Here is a 21,270-nt window from a genome sequence, read left to right on the forward strand (position 1 = left end):
ACAGCAAGAATCAAGATATTTATTGTGAATACAGGATTACGAGGCATCTTTAAAGACATGTAGCCAGTGAAGGTGGCTCAGTCGGCTGCAGGCCATGTGTATCGTAACACTACGCAGCATTAGCAATCGCCTCCCGACAGAGCTGCAGAGGAATGACGACAACCCCAAGCTCCTCATCCCAGCCACATTCAGTCAGCACTGACAGAAGCACTGTGATGTCATGAGGAGCACTGGGATGTCAGGACGAAGAGCACCGTGATGTTAGATGAGCTGTGATGCGAGACGTATATCAGGAAGATGGAGCTGGTCCCAAAGGAAGTCGATTAGTCATCGAGGAAGAAGTAGTTCCCACTCTTCTTTTGCTCCGTGTCCTGGGAGAGAGGAAGAGAGCGAGCATTACCTAGATTATTGTAAATGTATTTTTATTGTATGTTAGATTTTTATTGGGGGACTATCAGAGTATAACGTGCATGCGTGTGTGTGTGTGTGTGTGTGTGTACCTTGATGGAGTTCAGCTTGTTGATGCGTGGTCTGAAATTGTTGGGGTCACGTCTGAAGGTGATCTCCAACAGGGACAAGAACTTGTTCATCCCAGCAAGTAGACCCTGAGGCCTGCAGTGAGGAAAGGAGAGAGATATAACTTTATTGTCTGATTGGTTCAGAAGGTATATGACGTGGACAGACAACAAACATCAAATTAATAATTGAATCAATCAACAATTAAATAGGCCTCCTGTTTAATTGAAAAAAACTCAAGAGACAAAGTCTGAGACAGTGTGAGTGACTGAGTGTGTGTGTGTGTGTCTTACGTGTTGGCTGCGGTACAGGTAGAGGGGATCCCATCGAAGACAATGACTCGGTCTGCCAGGTAGGTGGCCATGATGAAGTCATGCTCCACCACAAAGGCCGTCTTCTTAGAATGGAGGATGTACCTGAACACAAAGACACACAGTAGTAAGCAATGTATTTAGTGCATGTTTGTGAACACAAACACACACTATAGTGGTGTATATTGTTTAATGTGGCGGTACCTCTTGATGACGCGGGCGGCCATGAGACGCTGCTCTGAGTCCAGGTAGGCAGAGGGCTCGTCGATCAGATACACGTCGGCTGGCTTCCCCAGACACAGCGTCAGAGCCACGCGCTGCAGCTCTCCACCTGATAGGTTCTGGACCTGGGGGGCGGGGTTACAGTGGTTAGTCAGGGGCAGGGTTAGAGAGATATGTTGGGGGTGTGGTTACAGTGGTTCATTGGGGGAGAGGTTAAGAGTGGTTCATTGGGGGAGGGGTTAGAGTGGTTCATTGGGGGCGGGGTTAGAGTGGTCCATTGGGGGCGGGGTTAGAGTGCTACTTTGGGGGGGGGAGGGGGGGTTAGAGTGGTTCGTTGGGGGGGTTTAGAGGGATATGTTGGGGAAAGGTTATAGGGCTACTTTGGGGGTGGGGTCAGAGTGGGTGGGTCTTACGTCCTGGTCGATGATGGCCTCGATCAGCATGGGCTTCATGACGTCCGTGATGAACTGAGGGTGTGTGTAGGCATCTCGGATCTTGTCGTGGAGGAGAGCCCTCACACTGCCCTGGAAACACAAACACACACACAGTTAGTTGACCGGTCTTCATAAGGGAGCAGTGATGATGATGATGATGATGATGATGATGTTGAAGACAGACCCTGAACTTCGGGCTGATGGTCTGAGGTTTATAGCTGACGTTCAAGATGGGCACGTCACCTGACACAGAGAGAGAGAGAGAGAGAGAGAGAGAGACTATTATCACTCAATACACACAACCTGGAGAGAGAAACAGAGCTGGACCTCCGTTTGTGTCTGTATTGTCAGGGGGGTGTGTGTCACAGTCTGGCTGGTCGGTCGGTCGGTTGGTTGATATGCACTGGTTCGACCAAATTCTCATTGATCGGACAAGCGCTGGTGTTACTTTCATAAGGAAAAAATGGATTTCGAGTGATAGGCTATATTTTGTCAGAAATAACATTAGTTATTGATACAAATTATATTCACAGCTCTGTAGTGTAGTTGTGTGCGCGTGTGTCTCACCTCCACCATCAGGCTTTAGACCTCCAGCAAGCATTTTGATGAATGTCGTCTTGCCGGTTCCTGGATCACATAGAGATAATTACATTACATGCACCATCTTCCCGGCATCGTCAATGTATGGCACACACACAAACACAGCTTACCATTTTCGCCCAGCATGACCATGATCTCAGAGTCTGTGAAATCCCCCTCTTTGATCTCCAGACTAAACTCTCCTAAAGTCTTCTTCATGTTGGGGTACTGCACACACACACACACACACACACTTAATTAATTAACATGACACAAAAAATATCACAAAAATACTGTGTCTGTGTGTATGCTGATTAGTTGTCACAGGGGTCACAAGCGTTGCTAGGCGTTGACGTGATTGACGGGCATAAAAGGAAGTGATTGGCGCAGGAAGAGGAAGTGGGCGGGACCTGGTAGTGCCGGAGCTTCTTGACCTCCTCCTCACTGGCCGTCTCGGCCACCTTGAAGACCAGCGAGGTCTCCCTGAAACGAAGGTTCTCCGTAGGGACATAGCCGTCCAGGAAGATGTTGATGCCTGGACGCACAGCCAGAGAGACAGAGACACAGACAGACAGAGAGAGAAGGAGACAGAGAGACAGAGAGAGATGGAGACAGAGAGAGTGACACAGAGAGAGAGACACAGAGAGTCAGAGCAAGCGACAGACAGACAAACAGACAGACAGACAGACAGACAGACAGACAGACAGACAGACAGACAGACAGACAGACAGACTTATCCAACTGTAATGAGAGGAGTCTTTGTGTGTATGTGTGTGCGTATGTAATATGAGAACAGGCCCCGTTTTGAGAATTCAAATCATGCCTGTATGTACATCAGGTCCTCATCCCCTTTACAGCCACAATCAATCAAAACAACGGCTGACAGCAGCTTGAGGACGTCAGAGCCACAACATGTAGAGTGTGTGTGCGGGCGTCACCCTCGCGGACGCTGAAGGGCATGGTGACCACCCCGTAGGCGCTGGGCACGCCGTACAGGCAGCAGATGAAGTCCGACAGGTAGTCCAACACACTGAGGTCATGTTCCACCACGATGATGTACCTGCACGTACACACACACACACACACACACACACACACACACACACACACACACACACACACACACACACACACACACACACACACACACACACACACACACACACACACACACACACACACAGAGTTAGTGAGTAGTAATATATGTTTTAATCAGGGCTGAACTATTGATCAAATTCAAACCGAGATTGCGATGTAATAGAACATGATTTTCAAATCAAATCGTTGAGCCCTAATTTTAATGCAAGCAATATAATACTATGAGTTTATAGTATGGTCGGGGTGTCTAAGCAGGGGTTACAAGACAGAATCAGAGGTCAGGGGTCAGGGTTCAAGTTTTGTGACTATGCTTTTTTAGCCCCTCCCCCTTGGCCCTTTGCCAGGCCACCATTGTAAGCAAGATTGTTATCTTAATGACAAGCATGGTTCAAACGAAGGTTAATTAATCCAATAAATAAGAGAGGGCCTTACCGATCAGGCCTGATGAGGGAGCGAATGGTGATGGCGGCCTTCAGCCTCTGCTTAACGTCCAGGTAGCTGGACGGCTCGTCAAACATGAAACTGGAGAGAAAGAAACACTTTGTTAGTCACCGTTAGACACACTGACCACCGGGTGAGGGTAGAGGAGGCAGAGGGAGGGGTGAACACTTCAGGCTAAGTCATTGGGTTGATTGGAGCGCGCTCATTGGACGACACGCCTGCAGCAACGACCTCAGAGAGCCAATGGGTGTGCACGGTTCTTTTGGGGATATGGTCGCATTGTGGGCTGTCAATTTGGATATTTTTATGTGTCCACTCCACCGCGAGCCAAGGTAACGAAATTTCGTTGAATATGTCCACTGACGGTGTGTTTATTGAATGACAATCAAGCAAGTCTAAGTCTAACAACAGGACTTTAGGTCTGATATTAACCAAACAAAAAGGTGAAGGGAGGGACCATTGTGAGATGGTCGGTTATAGATTGGTGGGAGAGGACAAGTGAATACACAACACAGGGGAGAAGTGGACTAATGCTTACTAAAATAACAAATACTGATTAAAATAACCCCTTTCATTTGGAGTGAGCAAGGGCACTTCCTCTAGGTGTAAGAAGAACCGATACTAAGGCTTCAATTAAATTATTAAAGGTGACATATTATACCACCAGGTGTGAGGGTGATTAGCCGTTTCAAGCCGTTTTGAAAATCCTCTTCTGACATCACAAGTGGGCGTGTCCACCTAGATGTGTGCTGGATCGATCAGTCCACCAGCCTACCCAGTGGACCATAGCAAACGTTGCTCATCTGTCCGTCACACATCTAGGCGGACACGCCCACTTGTGACGTCAGAAGAGGCCGATTCTCAAAACGGTAATGGCTGATCACACGCGTGAGCTCCTGTTAGCACAACCCGTCTCCACCACAGGGGAGGAGGAGAGGGAGGAGGAGGGCGGGGGGACGTACATGTCGGCCTGCTGGATGCACACCACAGCGCAGGCGAACCTCTGCAGCTCTCCTCCGGACAGGGCTTCTACGTTACGCTCCCGCAGGTGAGTCAGGTCTGCCGCCGCCGCCGCCACACACACACACACACACACACACGAACCAATGAGGATAGATGTAGATACGTGACATGTGTATTTAACACTGAGTTGCAAAGCCTATGCTATGATGACGGTGTGTGCGTGTTACCTAGCTGTTCACAGACGAGCGTTTGGGAATCTGTGTCATCCTTCCTGGTGAGGATGGCACCTACTGACCCCTGGTGGAGTAGGTGGGAATAACAGTGCATCGTTACAATGCAACGTTAACGCCTACGCTTAAACATTAGCATTTAAATTCAGCCATAGAGCAAGCGCTTGTCTGTATTTAAAGAGTAGTTCTACTCAGTATTTAAAGAGTACCAGACAATATTTGAAGAGTAGTACTAGTAAGTATTTAAATAGTACTAGAAAGTGTTTAAAGAGTAGTAATAGTCTATATTTAAAGAGTACTAGACAGTATTTAAAGAGTACTAGGCAGTAAAGAGCGAAAGAGTACTAGACAGTCTTTAAAGAGTAGCAATAGTCAGTATTTAAAGAGTACTAGACAGTAAAGAGTGAAAGAGTACTAGACAGTATTGAAAGTGTGCTCGTCAGTATTTCAAGAGAAGCAGACGGTACTTCATCAGCAGTACTACACAGCATTAGGAGAAGCAGCAGACAGTATGTACAGAGCCGTACGTACCTTCACCGTCTTGGGGATCTGGTCCACGTACTGAGGCTTGACGATGGCCCGCAGGTCGTCCTCCAGGATCTTGGTGAAGTAGTTCTGGAGCTCCGAGCCCCGGAAGTAGGTCAGGATCTCCTGCCAATCGGGGGGGTTCTGAGAGAGACGGGAGTACCAGTGAGAAAAGGCTTGGTTAACCTGTTTTGTTCCTGCGTCGGGTTTAGGTGAGCGGACCAATCGCAGCCCTCGACGCAAGGTTCCAATTTTTGGGAGGTGCACGTCAGGCCGTTGCGGTGGACGCAAGGAGGGTCCGCAAGGACGTGATGGGTACGTAAACCCCCTTGGGTAGCCTCGACGTGGAACCATGACTAAGCCTTAACTCTCTCCCAGTAGAACCACCTTGGAGACCAGTAAGGTCAGCCTTCTGCCAGAATATGCAGTTTGGAGACCAGTTAGGTCAACATTCAGCCAGAATATGCAGTTTGGAGACCAGTACGAGGGGGGGGGGGGGGGGGGGGCACTCACGTCGAACTTGCCCAAGTTGGGCTTCTGTTTCCCAGCTAGGATCTTGAGAGCGGTGGACTTTCCTATTCCATTGGTCCCCACAAGTCCTAGGACCTCACCAGGTCTGGGGATAGGCAATCTACACACACACACACACACACACACACACACACACACACACACACACACACACACACACACACACACAAAACTTGGTTAGTCACAATGACAAACGGGCGAATCAAGAGCTGATCAATCTAAAAATAACTATTGCACTATTACATCATAGGGTTTCATTTAGGCCCTTTGTGGATTGAAAAATAGGGTCCAGGTTGAAAAATTCCCAAGTTATAATCAAACTCTAGAGTGTGCGTATGTGTATCTGTGTATGTGTGTGAGTGCATACCGATGTAGTTTGAAGGAATTGGCACAGTATCTGTGTGTGGTCTCCTTCTCCAGATTGCTGGGCAGATTGACGATGGACAACGCCCCAAACGGACATTTCTAGAACAACAGGTCAGAGAGTTCCCCGTGTTAGAAAGAGATAGACAACAATGACCAACAATAAACACAAGCCTCAGACTACTCATTCAACTGACCAATGTCATACAAAAGACCTCAGCAGGACAGAAGAGGAATGAGAGGATAATAATAATAATAATAATACATTTTATTTTTTCAAGGTGCCCAAGGGCACTGTACAAATAAGAAACATAAAGTCAATACAAAGTACATATAGTCAAGCAATCAGACACTGACACTATAGACATAATACACTCAGGGACAGTCAGAAAGCAAGCATACAGGACGGAGGTTGACACAGGATGGACATGGACGCAAGGTACAAAGGGAAAAAAAAAACACACAGAGACACTCAGAGGGGAAACAAACAATACATAGGGCATAAAGTTTACACCAGATGTAGGGATGATAAGTAAAAACAGGGAAAATAAACATGGCAGTGCTAGTAGAAAAGGATAGGTAGTATAGGAAGAGGGGAGGAGATGGAGGAGGGAGTTGAAGAGAGGATTAGTGGTAGTAACACTAACCTTGACACAGATACCACATCCTATACAGAGAGACTCGGAGATCCACACGATCTTACTCTGGGGCGTGACCTCGATGCACAGCTTGCCTGGAAATAAACACACATAATGAGTTATGAAAAACTTTCCATAACTTTGTAAACGCACTTTATAGATTAAACACCTTCCATAACTCAAGACATACACTTTATATATAACACCTTCCATAACTTTAGACACACAATTTTTACACCACTTTGTTTGGGCTAGCAGGAGCCCCAGAACTAGCTGCAGCTAACTTTGGCTAATTGTAGTTCCAGACCTAGCTCATAGATAGCGGCCTCACCCATGCGCACCACCGGGCAGCTTTTCTTGCACTCTTGTCTGCATTTCTTGGGTTTGCACTTGTCTCTGTTGACAATGGCTACCCTGGTGTTCTTTTCGGCCATGATGGGGTGGGGGTGGGGGACCCAGGCTGGGACCACACAAACACACAGTGACACACACAGACAGACACACACACACACACACACACACACACACAGCAGGAGAGCTGTAGGCGAGAGAGGAGACTTCAGTATCTAGTCATTTATGAGAGGCTTTTATCCAACGCGACATACAGTGAATACAGACACAGGTCAGGGGTTAAACAGTACAGAGACAGGTCATTAGGGAGCAGGTAGGGGTTAGACAGTACAGAGACAGGTCATTAGGGAGCAGGTAGGGGTTAGACAGTACAGAGACAGGTCATTAGGGAGCAGGTAGGGGTTAGACAGTACAGAGACAGGTCATTAGGGAGCAGGTAGGGGTTAGACAGTACAGAGACAGGTCATTAGGGAGCAGGTAGGGGTTAGACAGTACAGAGACAGGTCATTAGGGAGCAGGTAGGGGTTAGACAGTACAGACACAGGTCATTAGGGAGCAGGTAGGGGTTAGACAGTACAGAGACAGGTCATTAGGGAGCAGGTAGGGGTTAGACAGTACAGAGACAGGTCATTAGGGAGCAGGTAGGGGTTAGACAGTACAGACACAGGTCATTAGGGAGCAGGTAGGGGTTAGACAGTACAGACACAGGTCATTAGGGAGCAGGTAGGGGACCGACTTTACAGAGGCAGGTCATTAAGGAGTAGGTAGGAGTTAGACAGTACAGAGACAGGTCATTAAGGAGCAGGTAGGGGTTAGACAGTACAGAGACAGGTCATTAGGGAGCAGGTAGGGGTTAGACAATACAGAGACAGGTCATTAAGGAGTAGGTAGGAGTTAGACAGTACAGAGACAGGTCATTAAGGAGCAGGTAGGGGTTAGACAGTACAGAGACAGGTCATTAAGGAGCAGGTAGGGGTTAGACAGTACAGAGACAGGTCATTAAGGAGCAGGTAGGGGTTAGACAGTACAGACACAGGTCATTAGGGAGCAGGTAGGGGACCGACTTTACAGAGGCAGGTCATTAAGGAGTAGGTAGGAGTTAGACAGTACAGAGACAGGTCATTAAGGAGCAGGTAGGGGTTAGACAGTACAGAGACAGGTCATTAGGGAGCAGGTAGGGGTTAGACAATACAGAGACAGGTCATTAAGGAGTAGGTAGGAGTTAGACAGTACAGAGACAGGTCATTAAGGAGCAGGTAGGGGTTAGACAGTACAGAGACAGGTCATTAAGGAGCAGGTAGGGGTTAGACAGTACAGAGACAGGTCATTAAGGAGCAGGTAGGGGTTAGACAGTACAGAGACAGGTCATTAAGGTGCAAGTAGGGCCTAGACAGTACAGAGTCATTAAGGAGTAACATCACATGAAGGTTGTGTCCATGTCTTGAATGTGTTATAACGCATATTTATCAACAGATTGATACAATCCTGAATAATTGAAGATTGTGTCCATGTCTGGACTGTAATGAAGCCTTAACAACAACAGCTTGGTTAAATGCTGGCGCTGAGCTGGTCCTAAGGTGAATGACTTTTCACTTAAACTGATCATTAGGTTATGTTAATAATAATAATGTGATTAACATTTTTCTTTGAGAAGTTTTGCCAAAAATACAGACAGTGTGGTTTTCTTCTCACTATACTAGGACTGTTAGTATTTCGGTGTAAGTACTATGTCAGGACTGTGCGAGTACTATGATAGGACTTTACTAGTACTATGATAGGACTAAATGCACTGTGTCAGGACTGCGTTAGTAGTATAGTGCTAGTACAATGTTAGGACTGTGCTAGTAGTACTAGGTTAGCACTGTGATAGTACTATGTTAGTAGTACAGTGTTCATACTAACAGTGCCATGACAAATAATAACGGTTTGGTAGTTTAATAAAAAATGAATAGAACAGGTATAAATGTTTTTCTTTTTTCTGGTGTCTAGGCCTGCCGGGCAATCCAAACTTTCCACCATGTACAAACCACCTGTTTACTCTGGAATAATTGGAAGTAGGTCTACCCTGATAGTATGGAAGCTGTGTCTTGGGTACATCTTTAGGCTACTGACTTGGGAGGATAAGTGGATCTGAAAGCAACTGAGGTCCAAGCAGCAATATTTGTGCTGTGGTAGTTTTGCAGTTTATTTAATTGAAGCTCTTTAGAAATTAAAAGAAAAATCGTTAATTTGATTTGTGCAGCAGCTGTCTCCTCTGGTTTTGATTTGGGCAGGGAAAGTTACACACAAACAATGATTCATTGTTTTTGCCGGAAACCGCGGGGTTCTCAGAAGAACATCCACCGGTGGGAAGATATCCACACCTTGTCAACACTAGTGTAACTAATATGCGAGTACTGTGTTAGTACTGTGATAGTAATGTGGAAGTCGGCCAGAGTTCTGTTATCCCTGCAGAGTGCGTGTCGGCAATGGTTGTTGAAAGTTGCTAAAAAAGTTGTTTAAAGTTAAATCCCCTAATACTTCCTCCTTGTGGTTTCAAGTTTTTCATGTTGTAACGATGAGCTTTAGTTTAGCGGTGTTTTCTAAACGCTGGATACTGGAGCTGTTTGCTCCTACCTGACATGGTGTAACGACCGGTAACACACCAGTAGGTTAACCCTTCTCTGACCGCCACCGTTGAATCCACACCCTCCAATGGCAATATACATATAAGTCGACTCAAAGTGTGTTAAAATGATCCTGAGGTGAGCTAAGACAGTAGATGCCCACACGGCAAAGTAACAGCTCCATGTCCCTCTATTTGACAGCTGCCATGCTGTGGATGAGCTGTGTCTGCGTTTGAGACATTCTATGCATTAGATATCCTATAGAAGTAGCGGTTCTATGTAATAGATTGCATCGGAGAAGACAAGCAAGATTTAAAAACTCACCGCTACTTGGCTCCTAACAACGCGCTCCTTAACATCGACCGATGAGTGTGGGATAGAGCTTATTATATTGCCAGGAATCAGTGATCTTCCAGAAGCAACGTGTTCTTTCAACCGGTCTGGAGAGATGGCGCCGACACGCACTAAGATCTGAGACGTGCCGCGTCACAACCCGGCGACCCGGCGGACGTCACCACCCCGCGACCCGGTGGACGAGGGAGTGGGAGATTCAACTTGCTAAGTATAAACCATATCGGTGTTTCGTTGTGTGTAGAGCCTGTTATATACGTGTCATATCCTCAGTGTATCGAAGCAGAGTCTTCATTTGTCGCGTTGACGTGGACTGAGCCGCGTTAAACGTTGAGGTACGAGTCGTTAGAGACCGTTCGTTGATTCCCATGTTATGAGTCATGGTAATATCAATAGCCTAAATACATCGTTACCTGGAGTGCCATAGCCCATAATGTATTTTCCGAAACTACCATACACCATCGATATCATTACCATAACTACCATAGACCATTTACCGTCACCATAACTACCGTATGGCCGCAATAAACTAAGGGGTTGTTGGCACTACGCGCTATTGGTCGCCATTCTCTCCATGGAGTGCCCTATTCATGAAAATATAATTATCAGATTATATTTAAATGTAATAAACTCTATTGGATATCTTGGGTCATCCTCCTTGAATCGGTATGCATGTGGTTCCCAAAGAAAATGGCTATCTATGAGCAACTTTCTGTCAATAAGTCTGAAGCGTTCAATCACGTCAGAACGCTGATTAAACACAATTGGATAAGAATTATAATTCCATAAATAGGGTCATAATTGCTACAAAGAGGTTTTAATGTCAACGTCTTCTTGTCGCTTGCGGCTAAATACCGTCAATATACGACATATAATCGTTAACATAACAATCATGGCCCATCGAAAGCGTTACCATAACTACCATGTATCATCGATGTCGATACCGTCCAAATACCATTGATATCGTCACCATAGCTAACATGCACCATATATCGTTACCATGAGAGCCATGGCCCGTCGGTATCTTTACTATAACTACCATTGCGCATAGATATTGTAACCATAACTACCATAGATATCGTTACCATAAATACCATGATGTCCCAAATATTTTGTTACCATAGGTATTTTCACCATAACTACCATATACCTTAGATATTGTTACAATAACTACTGTGACTATATCTTTAACATAAATACCATTGACTGTAGATATAGATACCATAACTACTTTAGCCCATTTATCATCATTACCATACTGTTACCATAACTACCAACATGTTTAATGAGTATTTCATGTGGGGAAATAGAGAAAATCTATTTCAGAAGTTATATTCATTCTTGTTAAGACTTATAATAACAGCTTGACTCTTGTTTTTGATGCAATGTGCATGGGGGGGGGGGGGGAATAAAAGACTAGCTGAGACACATGACATGTCTGTGGTAAGCTAAGTGCTAGAGCCAATGTGATTGGCAGGTAGAGCTCTAAGGTGGGTGGTGGTGCTCACCTTGCAGGCTTCTCCTTTCAGGATGGCCACCCCCAGCAAGACCCCGCCCGGGGCTGACCCCAAGCAGCTGGAGCGGACGGGCACCGTCCGGGAGATCGGATCCCAGGCAGTTTGGTCGCTGTCCTCGTGCAAACCTGGTAGCTCACAGTGCAGGGTGGAGGGGAACAGTGGTGCTATGCTAGTACTATGTTAGCACTGTGTGCTACTGTGGTAGTTCAATGTTTGTACTATTGTAGTACTTCATAAGTACTGCTAGTACTATGTTAGCACTGTGTGCTACTGTGGTAGTTCAATGTATGTACTATTGTAGTACTTCATAAGTACTGGTAGTACTATGTTAGCACTGTGTGCTACTGTGGTAGTTCAATGTTTGTACTATTGTAGTACTTCATAAGTACTGGTAGTACTATGTTAGCACTGTGTGGTACTGTGGTAGTTCAATGTTTGTACTATTGTAGTACTTCATAAGCACTGGTAGTACTATGTTAGCACTGTGTGGTACTGTGGTAGTTCAATGTTTGTACTATTGTAGTACTTCATAAGCACTGGTAGTACTATGTTAGCAATGTGGTATGGAGTAAAAAACGAGCCCAGAAAGCATAAACGTGAAGTATTATGCCTGTATAATAAGTGTGTAATGTACACTTGAAATGGTAGTTTTGACATTGTTGCTGTTTTTTTTGCGTTTGACACAATTTGTGCTGACAACTTATTTTTTTGCAGTAATTGTCTGCATTTCTCTGGTGGGCTCATTATGTCACGAGGGTTGCGTAGAGCTCCTTTAACACATAGTTCCTGGGACCGTCCAGCAGATGGCGGTAATGCTTGCACTTATGGATGCTATGTTGGTACTGTGGTATTATGGTAGGTCTATGTTAGTACTGTGAAAATATGTGCTGTGGCACTGTGGTAGTTCTAGTTTAGTACTGTGGTGCTATGTTAGTGCTGTTAAACTATGGTGGTACTATATTAGTAGTGTGGTGCTATGGTAGTACTATGTTATTACTGTGGTGCTCTGGTAATATCTTGTTAGCACTGTGTTACTATGTTAGTACAATGTTACTCTGCTAGATGTTCTGTTATCCCTCTAGCCTGTTTTGTTCGCTAAGTCGTAGCTGAACGACCCTCCAAATTGATCAAGCTTGATTTATGAACACAAGAATATGAATAGACGAGGAACTGTGGAGCAGAGGGTTTCTTCTGCAAATGGTTTATAAAAGACAAATGAAGAGTGGACTCCCATCACAGTAACCCCTCCCCTGTCCCCGGATCAGGCTTTGGAGTGGACCAGCTGCGGGACGACAACCTAGAGACATACTGGCAGTCTGACGGCTCTCAGCCTCACCTGGTCAACATCCAGTTCAGGTAACTCACCTGGTCAACATCCAGTTCAGGTAACTCACCTGGTCAACATCCAGTTCAGGTAACTCACCTGGTCCAAATCCAGTTCAGGTAACTCACCTGGTCCACATCCAGTTCAGGTAACTCACCTGGTCAACATCCAGTTCAGGTAACTCACCTGGTCCACATCCAGTTCAGGTAACTCACCTGGTCCACATCCAGTTCAGGTAACTCACCTGGTCCACTTCCAGTTCAGGTAACTCACCTGGTCAACATTCAGTTCAGGTAACTCACCTGGTCAACATCCAGTTCAGGTAACTCACCTGGTCCACATCCAGTTCAGGTAAATCAACTGGTCCACATCCAGTTCAGGTAACTCACCTGGTCAACATTCAGTTCAGGTAACTCACCTGGTCAACATCTTCAGTTCAGGTAACTCACCTGGTCAACAGCCAGTTCAGGTAACTCACCTGGTCCACATCCAGTTCAGGTAAATCAACTGGTCCACATCCAGTTCAGGTAACTCACCTGGTCAACATCTTCCGTTGAGGTAACCACCTCAAATGGACAAGATGTTTTTTTATGTTTATGTTGATGTTTGCAGGAGGAAGACCACTGTGAAGATGTTGTGTATTTACGCCGACTATAAATCTGACGAGAGCTACACGCCCAGTAAGATCTCTGTCCGCGTCGGAAACAACTTTCACAATCTGCAGGAAGTTAGAGTAAGAACCTATACCGGTCCTACCTCCCATATTTACCCACCTGTCTCACCTCCATATAACCTCTACCCATCTGTCTGTCTCTGCAGCAATTAGAGATGGTGGAGCCAAGTGGGTGGATTCACATATCCCTGCTGGATACGGTAATTGATCATGTCTTTCAGTCCCTCCAGAGAAACGCGATTATGCGATCGCATAATTCAACGCATAATCAGCCAAAGTCCGCATAGTTATGCGGGGGCCGCATTTTTTCAAATATGCCGCACTTTCACAGCATAATTTGCTGATTTCCGCGCAAAATATGCGGGGCTTGCCTGATTTCATAATCCCCACATTTTCGTTGCAAAAAAGTCACATATATCTTAGCAGAAAGTTTAAAAATGTTGCGTTTACTTCACACAAGAGCAGCCATTTCCACCTGTTGCCATGGGGACGTTATGAAGTGACGTAATTACGCGACGCGAACGTCATCGAAAAGCTGCATTTTTTTGCAAATTCCCGCAATTTTTGCAAGTTCCCGCAAATTCATCGCATAAAATTGCATAAATATGCCGCATATTTCATCGCATTTCTTAAGAAAACGTGCCGCATAATCAAGGATTTTTGACCGCAACAATCACAAAAAAACACCGCATTTTTCTGGAGGGACTGGTCTTTGTGTAATATACTCTATGTGAGGGGTTTTCAAACTGTGTTGCGCACCTCGCCTAGGGGGCGCCAGAGCTCTTCGGGGGGGGGGGGCAACGCAAGCAAAAAATAAACCAAACAATATATATATCTAGATGTATAATAGATGTTTCAAATGTTTAAAGAACATGTTTAAAATGTGTAAAAGAAAAAAATGTTCTTTAAAAACACACAGGTGTTTGAGATGTTTAAAAAATATGTTTCAATTGTGTAAAAGATCTTTTCAAAACAAAGATTTTGAAAATGTTTGGGGGGCGGCGCAGCTCTCTATTTGTGCTCTGAGGGGGCACTCACTCCAACACACTTTGAAAACCCTGCCTCTATGTAGTATAAGTAGTATTTATGTGTACAACAGGGAAACCGTCCATCTAGTATTGATAGTATTTCTATGTGACTCCAGAAGAACAGCCCGATCCGGACCTTCATGATACAGGTGGCGGTGCTGGCCAACCACCAGAACGGCCGGGACACCCACATGAGACAGATCAAGATCTACACGCCGGTGGAGGAGAGCTCCATCGGGAAGTTCCCACGATGCACCACGGTGGACTTCATGATGTACAGGACCATCCGCTGACTCCGGAGCCCACCATAATCCTTATAATCAATATGGACATGAATTTAAATGTCAACAGCGTTAGGACCAGGGGCCTCTCTCTCTCTCTCTCTCTCTCATGGTGGAGAATCAAAAGCACCTGGTTACCTCTGGACGTCCTTACAGAGGAACAAGATGAGGTTCTCCTCACACACCCTGCTGCGTGCCACTCGGCCGCGTCCCAGACGCGTGCCAGGAACCATGTGCTTCTGGCTGCGTTTGCAGGGGAGGACACACGTATAGATGATGCTGAAGAACCTTTTTGTGTGTCAAATGACCATGTGTATCCTCTTCTCTGCTGTGTTTCTATTAAAAATGTCTTTCACATGTATATGCCAGTCTCTTGTGGTTTATAAACACAGCACATACATCTTCATGTTTCCCTTCTACCATCACAGTCTTATGTATTGATACACGTCTCACTTTTACGATTACCATCTCGCTGTACATCAGGTGACAAAGTGTGTGTCAAAAGTATAGATACTTGTACAAAGCGTGAGGTGGTAAATGTCTACAAATTGTCTTCCATCCTCACTTCCTGTGTGGACCATCACCTAGTGGTTTTGTGACTTCCTGTGTGACACATTCGCGCCCTCGAGAGATGCTGAGAATCGGAGTGACATACTGAGCCAGAGTGCTTGTCGAAGAAGAGAGATATACTAAATCAGATAGAGAGTGGCACATAAGGACAGGAAGTACCTTAGATACAGGTCTCCATCCTTAGGAACGGACTGATTGCTTTGTTTCCATGATGACTATGTATCGGTTGAGAGGAGTGTACCTTGCAGGTGAGTTCTCCTTTCATACTTGTTCAAGTGAAAACATGATATTGAAAGCTGAACCAGTGAGTTTGAAACCTGTTCAAGTTTAACCATCATCATCCTTTCTCACTTTCTCTCAGGGCTCTTCTTGGTACCTCTTATTTCTGCGACCCCCTCCACCACTCGGTGGACTCCTGCGAGCATGGGAGGTGCAGATATTAACCAAATGTTTCACTTTATCTCTGAGGGACTTTTATTGTGAAGGAAGGATCAGCTATTAACAATGTTCCACTATACCTTTCATGGGACTTAAACTGTAAAGGAAGTTCAAGATATTAACCAAATGTTCAAGACCACTTAAGGACTTTTACTGTGAGGGAAGGACTATACCTATATTAACCAAATTCTGAGAAGGATGGTCCAGTCCAGATGTGAACCCAGTGTTCCACTATACCTCTGAGGGGACATTTACTGTGAAGGAAGGTTGAGATATTAACCAATTGTTCCTCTATAGTCTATAATGCTGAGGGACTTAGAAGGAAAATATTCCCCTTGTTGTGTGTAACTTATTGTGTCCCTACAGTGCAGCCAGACACCGTCCAAAACCTTTCCACAAGTTCTGAGCCAACCACAGCAGATAAAGGCTCATCCACACTCGTTTCCAGGATACCGGCAAACATTTCCATGGTAATGTCAATATCCACTTCCATCACAGCAAATAGCCAAAGCATCAAGCAAGGGCTTTGTCTAGTTTCTTGGTCGATGTCTAACATATGTTAGTATGGAGAGTGATTTGATAGTTTAGTATGGAGAATGTTTTGATACTTTAGTTAAGCATGGAGTTACAATTATTTTATAGTTTCTTATGTTATTGGCTTCAGTCAACACTGGGGATTACTTATTATTAGTTACTGTGATGTGTGGGCTGTTCTTAATGATGCAAGTTTCAGTGAGAAGAGACCCAATCATTCACCTGGTATTGTCTATCAATCCAAGCAGGTAGCGCTGTATTGGGGGCATCAGGGAAGGCTTGAATTTGTTGGGCTGAGTACCCGTGCTTAAACTGAGGCGATGGAAGCCCAGTGTAGCACTGACTTTGTTGCAAACCTGCCATTTGGTCTGTGTAAACACTCCAATTGTAGTAAAGCCTAACCCGGAGCTACATGTAGTACATCAGTGTCCGCATGTCTGCATAAATGAAGATATCAACACAAAAACATCAGTCCATCTCCTCTCTCTCCGTAAAGACACCGTCACCCTCAGCCTTAGCCACCCTCAGAGGAAATGCAACCACACAGGAAGCAATGCACCCCGCAACCACTTCCAGCTATTCACAGCAGCGAAACAACACAGCAAGCCTCGTCAAATCAACCAGCATCCCTGACGAAACAGTTGCCATTGTGACGGCTTCAACAATTGCAGGTAGGGCGGCACACACACACACACACACACACACACACACACACACACACACACACACACACACACACACACACACACACATGTCTCTCTATACAATATATCATATATTTCATATAGGGAGACCCTTTAATTCAGTCTACTCTCTCTCTACAGGTTATGTGTTGGTGGTGATAATAGTCTCTCTCTCTAGAGGTTATATGTTGTTGGTGATAATAGTCTCTCTCTACATATTGTCTGTTGTTGGTGATAATAGTCTCTCTCTCTCTCAACAGGTTATGTGTTGTTGGTGATGATAGTTTCTTACTCTCTCTCACTACAGGTTATGTGTTATTGGTGACAAAAGTTTCTCTACAGGTTATGTGTTGTTGGTGATAATAGTCTCTCTCTCTCTACAGGTTATGTGTTGTTGGTGATAATAGTCTCTCTCTCTCTACAGGTTATGCGTTGTTAATGATAATAGTCTCTCTCTACAGGTTATGCGTTGTTGATGATAATAGTCTCTCTCTACAGGTTATGTGTTGTTGGTGATAATAGCCTCTTTCTCTCTACAGGTTATTTGTTTTTGGTGATAATAGTCTCTCGCTCTCTACATATTGTCTGTTGTTGGAGATAATAGTCTCTCTCTCTACAGGTTATATTTTCTTAGTGATAATAGTGATAGCCCTTGCTGTGCTTTGCTGGATCCTCATTTCTCTCAGGAGAAAATCCAGGGTGAGTCAGCTTAACTGAAGCCAACATAAAAAATATATTGACAAAACTCTTCAAGATTGGAGAAAGACTAATGAAAATTGTTTGTGTGTGTGTGTGTGTCAGTGGTATTCCTTTGACTTCAAGTACCCTGTACTTCTGATGGACCCTCCAGGGACCTTTGAGACCGTCAACATGGACGGACTGAGTGAGTGTTTGTTCCTGTACTCACAGTATCTGTGTACGCCAAGGTGTGTGTATGTTAACGTGTGTGTGTGTGTGTGTGTGTGTGTGTCTCTATCTCCTGCAGATACTGTTGACCTTTCACCTTTGCCAGCATCCAATGGGGAGCGTCTCCTGGACCAGGAGTCGCTCCTGTCCAGTAGCGGCTGCCTCCCATTTGACACTGAACAGACTGACAGGAAGTGGGACCAATCAGACGGAGTGTCACTTCATATAACAGAGGAAGAGCCTGAGAACAGCACTGCACTATCCTGTGGTTCTACTGCACCCTAGTACTGTGTATGTACCCTAGTATTATACTGTCTACGTACCCTGTATGAATACTGTGTATGTATCCTATTAATGCACTGTGTATCTACCCTGTATGCATGCTGTATATGTACCCTAGTACTGTACTTTGTATGTACCCTATTACTGTGTATCCTAGTATTGAACTGTATACCCTGTATAAATACTGTGCATGTACCCTGTATGAAAACTGTGTATGTATCCTGTATGAAAACTGTGTGTACCCTAGTCTGTCTTTTTATTTGTAGCGTATTTTTTGGTTATTATTAACATTATCTCTTCTCCTCCTCCCCTCCATTTCTCCAGTACCCTGTCTCCTCCCCTCCTCCTCTTCTCCTCCTCCTATACCCTGTCTCCTCCCCTCCTCCTCTCCTCCTCCTCCCCTCCTCCTCTCCTCCTCCTCCTCCTCCAGTACCCCGTCTCCTCCCCTCCTCTTCTCAAGGACTCCTTTCTCCTCCTTCTCTCCTCTCCTCCTCCAGTATCCCGTCTCCTCTTCTCCAGAACTCCTTTCTCCTCCTTCTCTCCTCTCCTCCAGTACACCTCCTCTTCCCCTCCTCAGGCTCAGACAGAAGATAGTGGTCGAGAAAAGAGACTTAAACAAACTCAGCTTTGCTAACATTGGAAAAATAATTCAAACTGTCAAATATGAAATAAAATGTGGCAACGATTATTTCCCTTTCATTGTGTGGGTGTAGGAATCTATTTTTTTTTTGAGTATTTATTTTGGTTTACTTTATTTTGCATATTTTTTCCAGAAATGACACAATATATAATATACCAAATCGTTAAGCATCCCTGAAGGCAAACATTACCCATTTGTGACAAGGGAGCCAAACAAGTCGCTCATCTGAGGTGCTCCTACAACATGACGGTTTGCCACGCCACCGTGACGATAAGCTACGCCTGCGTCCTTGTAAAGGCTGTATTATGCCTCACGCCTAGTCCGAGTACGCATGTGCATGATGGCGGCCGTACCCTGCGTGCGTTTGGTGTGTCCTTTGTGCACGTCTCCCTGGCCTTTAGTGGATCATATAGGCACGGTGCAATACCAAACATGAATCATGTTCTGCGAGATGGAAACAGGAGACAGCGAAGTAGTGGTAGTAGTACTGTAGTTAGTAATGAATTTGGAAGACTAGGCTCTGGTCGTATATGCCTACGACCTTTCCTAAACACTTGTCCTTGACCTCTATGAAAATCTTCGTGAGATCAAGGAAAGACGTGGAGAATTCACAAGGATTTAGGAAAAGTCAACCGTGGTGCTTTGAAGAACCCGATGGCCCACTAGGCTACATAACTACAATGTTCCGAAAATGGAGTCCAAAATCTGCATCAACAGAGTCCCTGTGTGAGGCTGCGTTGCTGTGGTAGTACTAGTGTGTGGTGGTAGGGGGTGCTGCTGTGAATACCTTGTCCTGTGCATTCTTACCGTGTTGTTTCATGCAGGCTATTTAAACATGGACAACACGGTGAAAAATATTACTATTATTAATATTATCCATTCATGTGGTCACATGGATGCTCACCCTACTGTCCACTCATTTGTATCAACATTTTTCCAAATTGCTATGCAGAGGTGGGAGGTAACTCTACCTACTGAGTTACACATGGGAATAGAACCCCTGACCCTGCAGCAGGACTAGTTAGGGAGAGGTTTATCTCCTAACATCTGTGTGACTGTGTCTTTCATTCATGATATAATTCACCCAACCTGGTAGGACCACAGTACTGTCAAGATAAAACACTAAAACACACTCAGTATCGGTTGCTTTATTTATATCATAAAGAAGATGCAGAAGAGATTAAAATATTAATGCAGCGAGAGCAAGAAGATGACTTGTTTGTACTGTCATCAAATAGAAAGAGGTACTATCCATTATAACAACCAGTAAATATGTCTTTAAAGCAACAGACCATATTATAGCACCAGAGTTAGCATACTGAGGTTCAGGTTGCAGGAAAGACTTTGCTGGCAGATAGTAGATTCTCAAAGTTCTCATCTGAGACTTTTAAGTACTATCTCCATTCAGGTCCAGCTACCAAATATGTATTGATCAGTAAAAGCATAATCAATTTTATAAAAAGGTGAAGGAGTAGGGAGAAGACAAAAATTTCCCTTGTTAGTGTAACCCAGTTGGGATTCGGGTTCTGGTTATTCATAAGAATAAACAACATTATATACGAGTATTATTTTTCATAATGTTTTTTGACGTTTGTGTAATGGTTGCAAACTTTGTAGATGTTATTTGATGTATTATAAATGTTGTATATATCCTTTGCTTAATTGAACTGTGATATGGCCATCCAGCCAGGAGGGGGCGCGATGAGGTGTTTGTGGGTGAATGTGATGAAGGCGGGAAGGGAGAGGAGAGAAGACGTGCTGGAGTTGGGGAGAATGGAGGAAAGACGTTCGTTAGATGTTTTTCGTTGGAGTACCGTCTGTTGATGACATATCAGCAACTCTGAAGATGCAAGATAAAGTTCAATACGAACTTTACTAAAAAGCTCCACCGGACCAGTCCACATTAACGACCCGGTCAGTTAATTAACGCAAGGAGCTGAACAGTAGTGGCCTGCTAACTAGCGCAGCTAGCGACTCTACTACGAAGGGATTTTCCCGTGGACCGCCGCACCAGATAGTGAGTGTGACCACGAGAGTTGGTTCACCTTCCTCTGGCGAAGAGGAATCAAGCGACAAGCCAGTGAGGAGCGTCTTTGTCCTTTTGACAGACTTTCGCAGACTTTCCCGATACTGGCCTTTCCACGGACATTCAAGGACGCCCGTTGCCGTTCACCTGGACGTGTGAGTAGCCTACCGTGTTCCCGTTGGCTCGGAGGAGCGAAGAGGACTACTATA

General features: G+C 45.0%; 2 protein-coding genes and 1 long non-coding RNA gene across 6 annotated transcripts; 2 read left to right on the plus strand and 1 right to left on the minus strand.

Annotated features, from left to right (window-relative positions):
• Positions 1-30: 30 nt before the first annotated feature.
• LOC307091180 (ATP-binding cassette sub-family E member 1-like) lies at positions 31-10,281 on the minus strand. The gene is made up of 19 exons (XM_079758105.1): positions 10,133-10,281; positions 7,183-7,389; positions 6,861-6,946; positions 6,218-6,315; positions 5,833-5,950; positions 5,326-5,463; positions 4,792-4,861; positions 4,564-4,660; positions 3,593-3,682; positions 3,001-3,122; positions 2,473-2,597; positions 2,194-2,290; positions 2,051-2,110; positions 1,668-1,726; positions 1,463-1,573; positions 1,032-1,174; positions 810-932; positions 501-612; positions 31-371 (listed from the first exon to the last, which is right to left on the minus strand). The coding sequence occupies exons 2-19, from the start codon at positions 7,283-7,285 to the stop codon at positions 324-326; spliced, it is 1,800 nt and encodes a 599-aa protein (XP_079614231.1). The 5' UTR covers positions 7,286-7,389; positions 10,133-10,281; the 3' UTR covers positions 31-323.
• A 43-nt stretch (positions 10,282-10,324) lies between these two features.
• anapc10 (anaphase promoting complex subunit 10) lies at positions 10,325-15,326 on the plus strand. Of its 3 annotated transcripts, none has more exons than XM_079758107.1 (6): positions 10,325-10,370; positions 11,689-11,804; positions 12,942-13,032; positions 13,613-13,733; positions 13,820-13,873; positions 14,818-15,326. In XM_079758107.1, exons 2-6 carry the CDS (start codon positions 11,690-11,692, stop codon positions 14,992-14,994), a joined length of 558 nt encoding a protein of 185 aa, XP_079614233.1. In that variant the 5' UTR covers positions 10,325-10,370; position 11,689; the 3' UTR covers positions 14,995-15,326. The 3 variants fall into 3 exon arrangements, with proteins under 3 accessions (XP_079614233.1, XP_079614234.1, XP_079614235.1); XM_079758108.1 differs by having other exon boundaries at positions 10,329-10,370; positions 11,675-11,804; XM_079758109.1 differs by having other exon boundaries at positions 10,357-10,494.
• Positions 15,327-15,642: 316 nt separating this feature from the next.
• Positions 15,643-19,092, plus strand: LOC307091184. 2 transcript variants are annotated; one of them, XR_013812709.1, is made up of 8 exons: positions 15,643-15,800; positions 15,914-15,982; positions 16,357-16,460; positions 17,021-17,195; positions 17,827-17,906; positions 18,009-18,090; positions 18,193-18,404; positions 18,720-19,092. It is a non-coding gene; the product is annotated as an uncharacterized lncRNA (long non-coding RNA). The 2 variants fall into 2 exon arrangements; XR_013812708.1 differs by having other exon boundaries at positions 18,193-19,092.
• The last annotated feature ends 2,178 nt before the right edge of the window (positions 19,093-21,270 follow it).

Source organism: Pollachius pollachius (assembly GCF_949987615.1).
Source record: "Pollachius pollachius genome assembly, chromosome: 20".
Classification (NCBI taxonomy): domain Eukaryota; kingdom Metazoa; phylum Chordata; class Actinopteri; order Gadiformes; family Gadidae; genus Pollachius; species Pollachius pollachius.

Coding starts and splice junctions, on each gene's coding strand:
- anapc10 (XM_079758107.1), top strand. CDS start 11,690: ATGGCCACCCCCAGCAAGACCCCGCCCGGGGCTGACCCCAAGCAGCTG. Junction 13,734..13,819: donor ACAATCTGCAGGAAGTTAGA/GTAAGAACCTAT, acceptor CTGTCTCTGCAG/CAATTAGAGATGGTGGAGCC. Junction 13,874..14,817: donor ACATATCCCTGCTGGATACG/GTAATTGATCAT, acceptor ATGTGACTCCAG/AAGAACAGCCCGATCCGGAC.
- LOC307091180 (XM_079758105.1), bottom strand. CDS start 7,285: ATGGCCGAAAAGAACACCAGGGTAGCCATTGTCAACAGAGACAAGTGC. Junction 5,464..5,832: donor CCAACTTGGGCAAGTTCGAC/GTGAGTGCCCCC, acceptor CGTCTCTCTCAG/AACCCCCCCGATTGGCAGGA. Junction 1,727..2,050: donor TCTAAAGCCTGATGGTGGAG/GTGAGACACACG, acceptor TCTCTGTGTCAG/GTGACGTGCCCATCTTGAAC.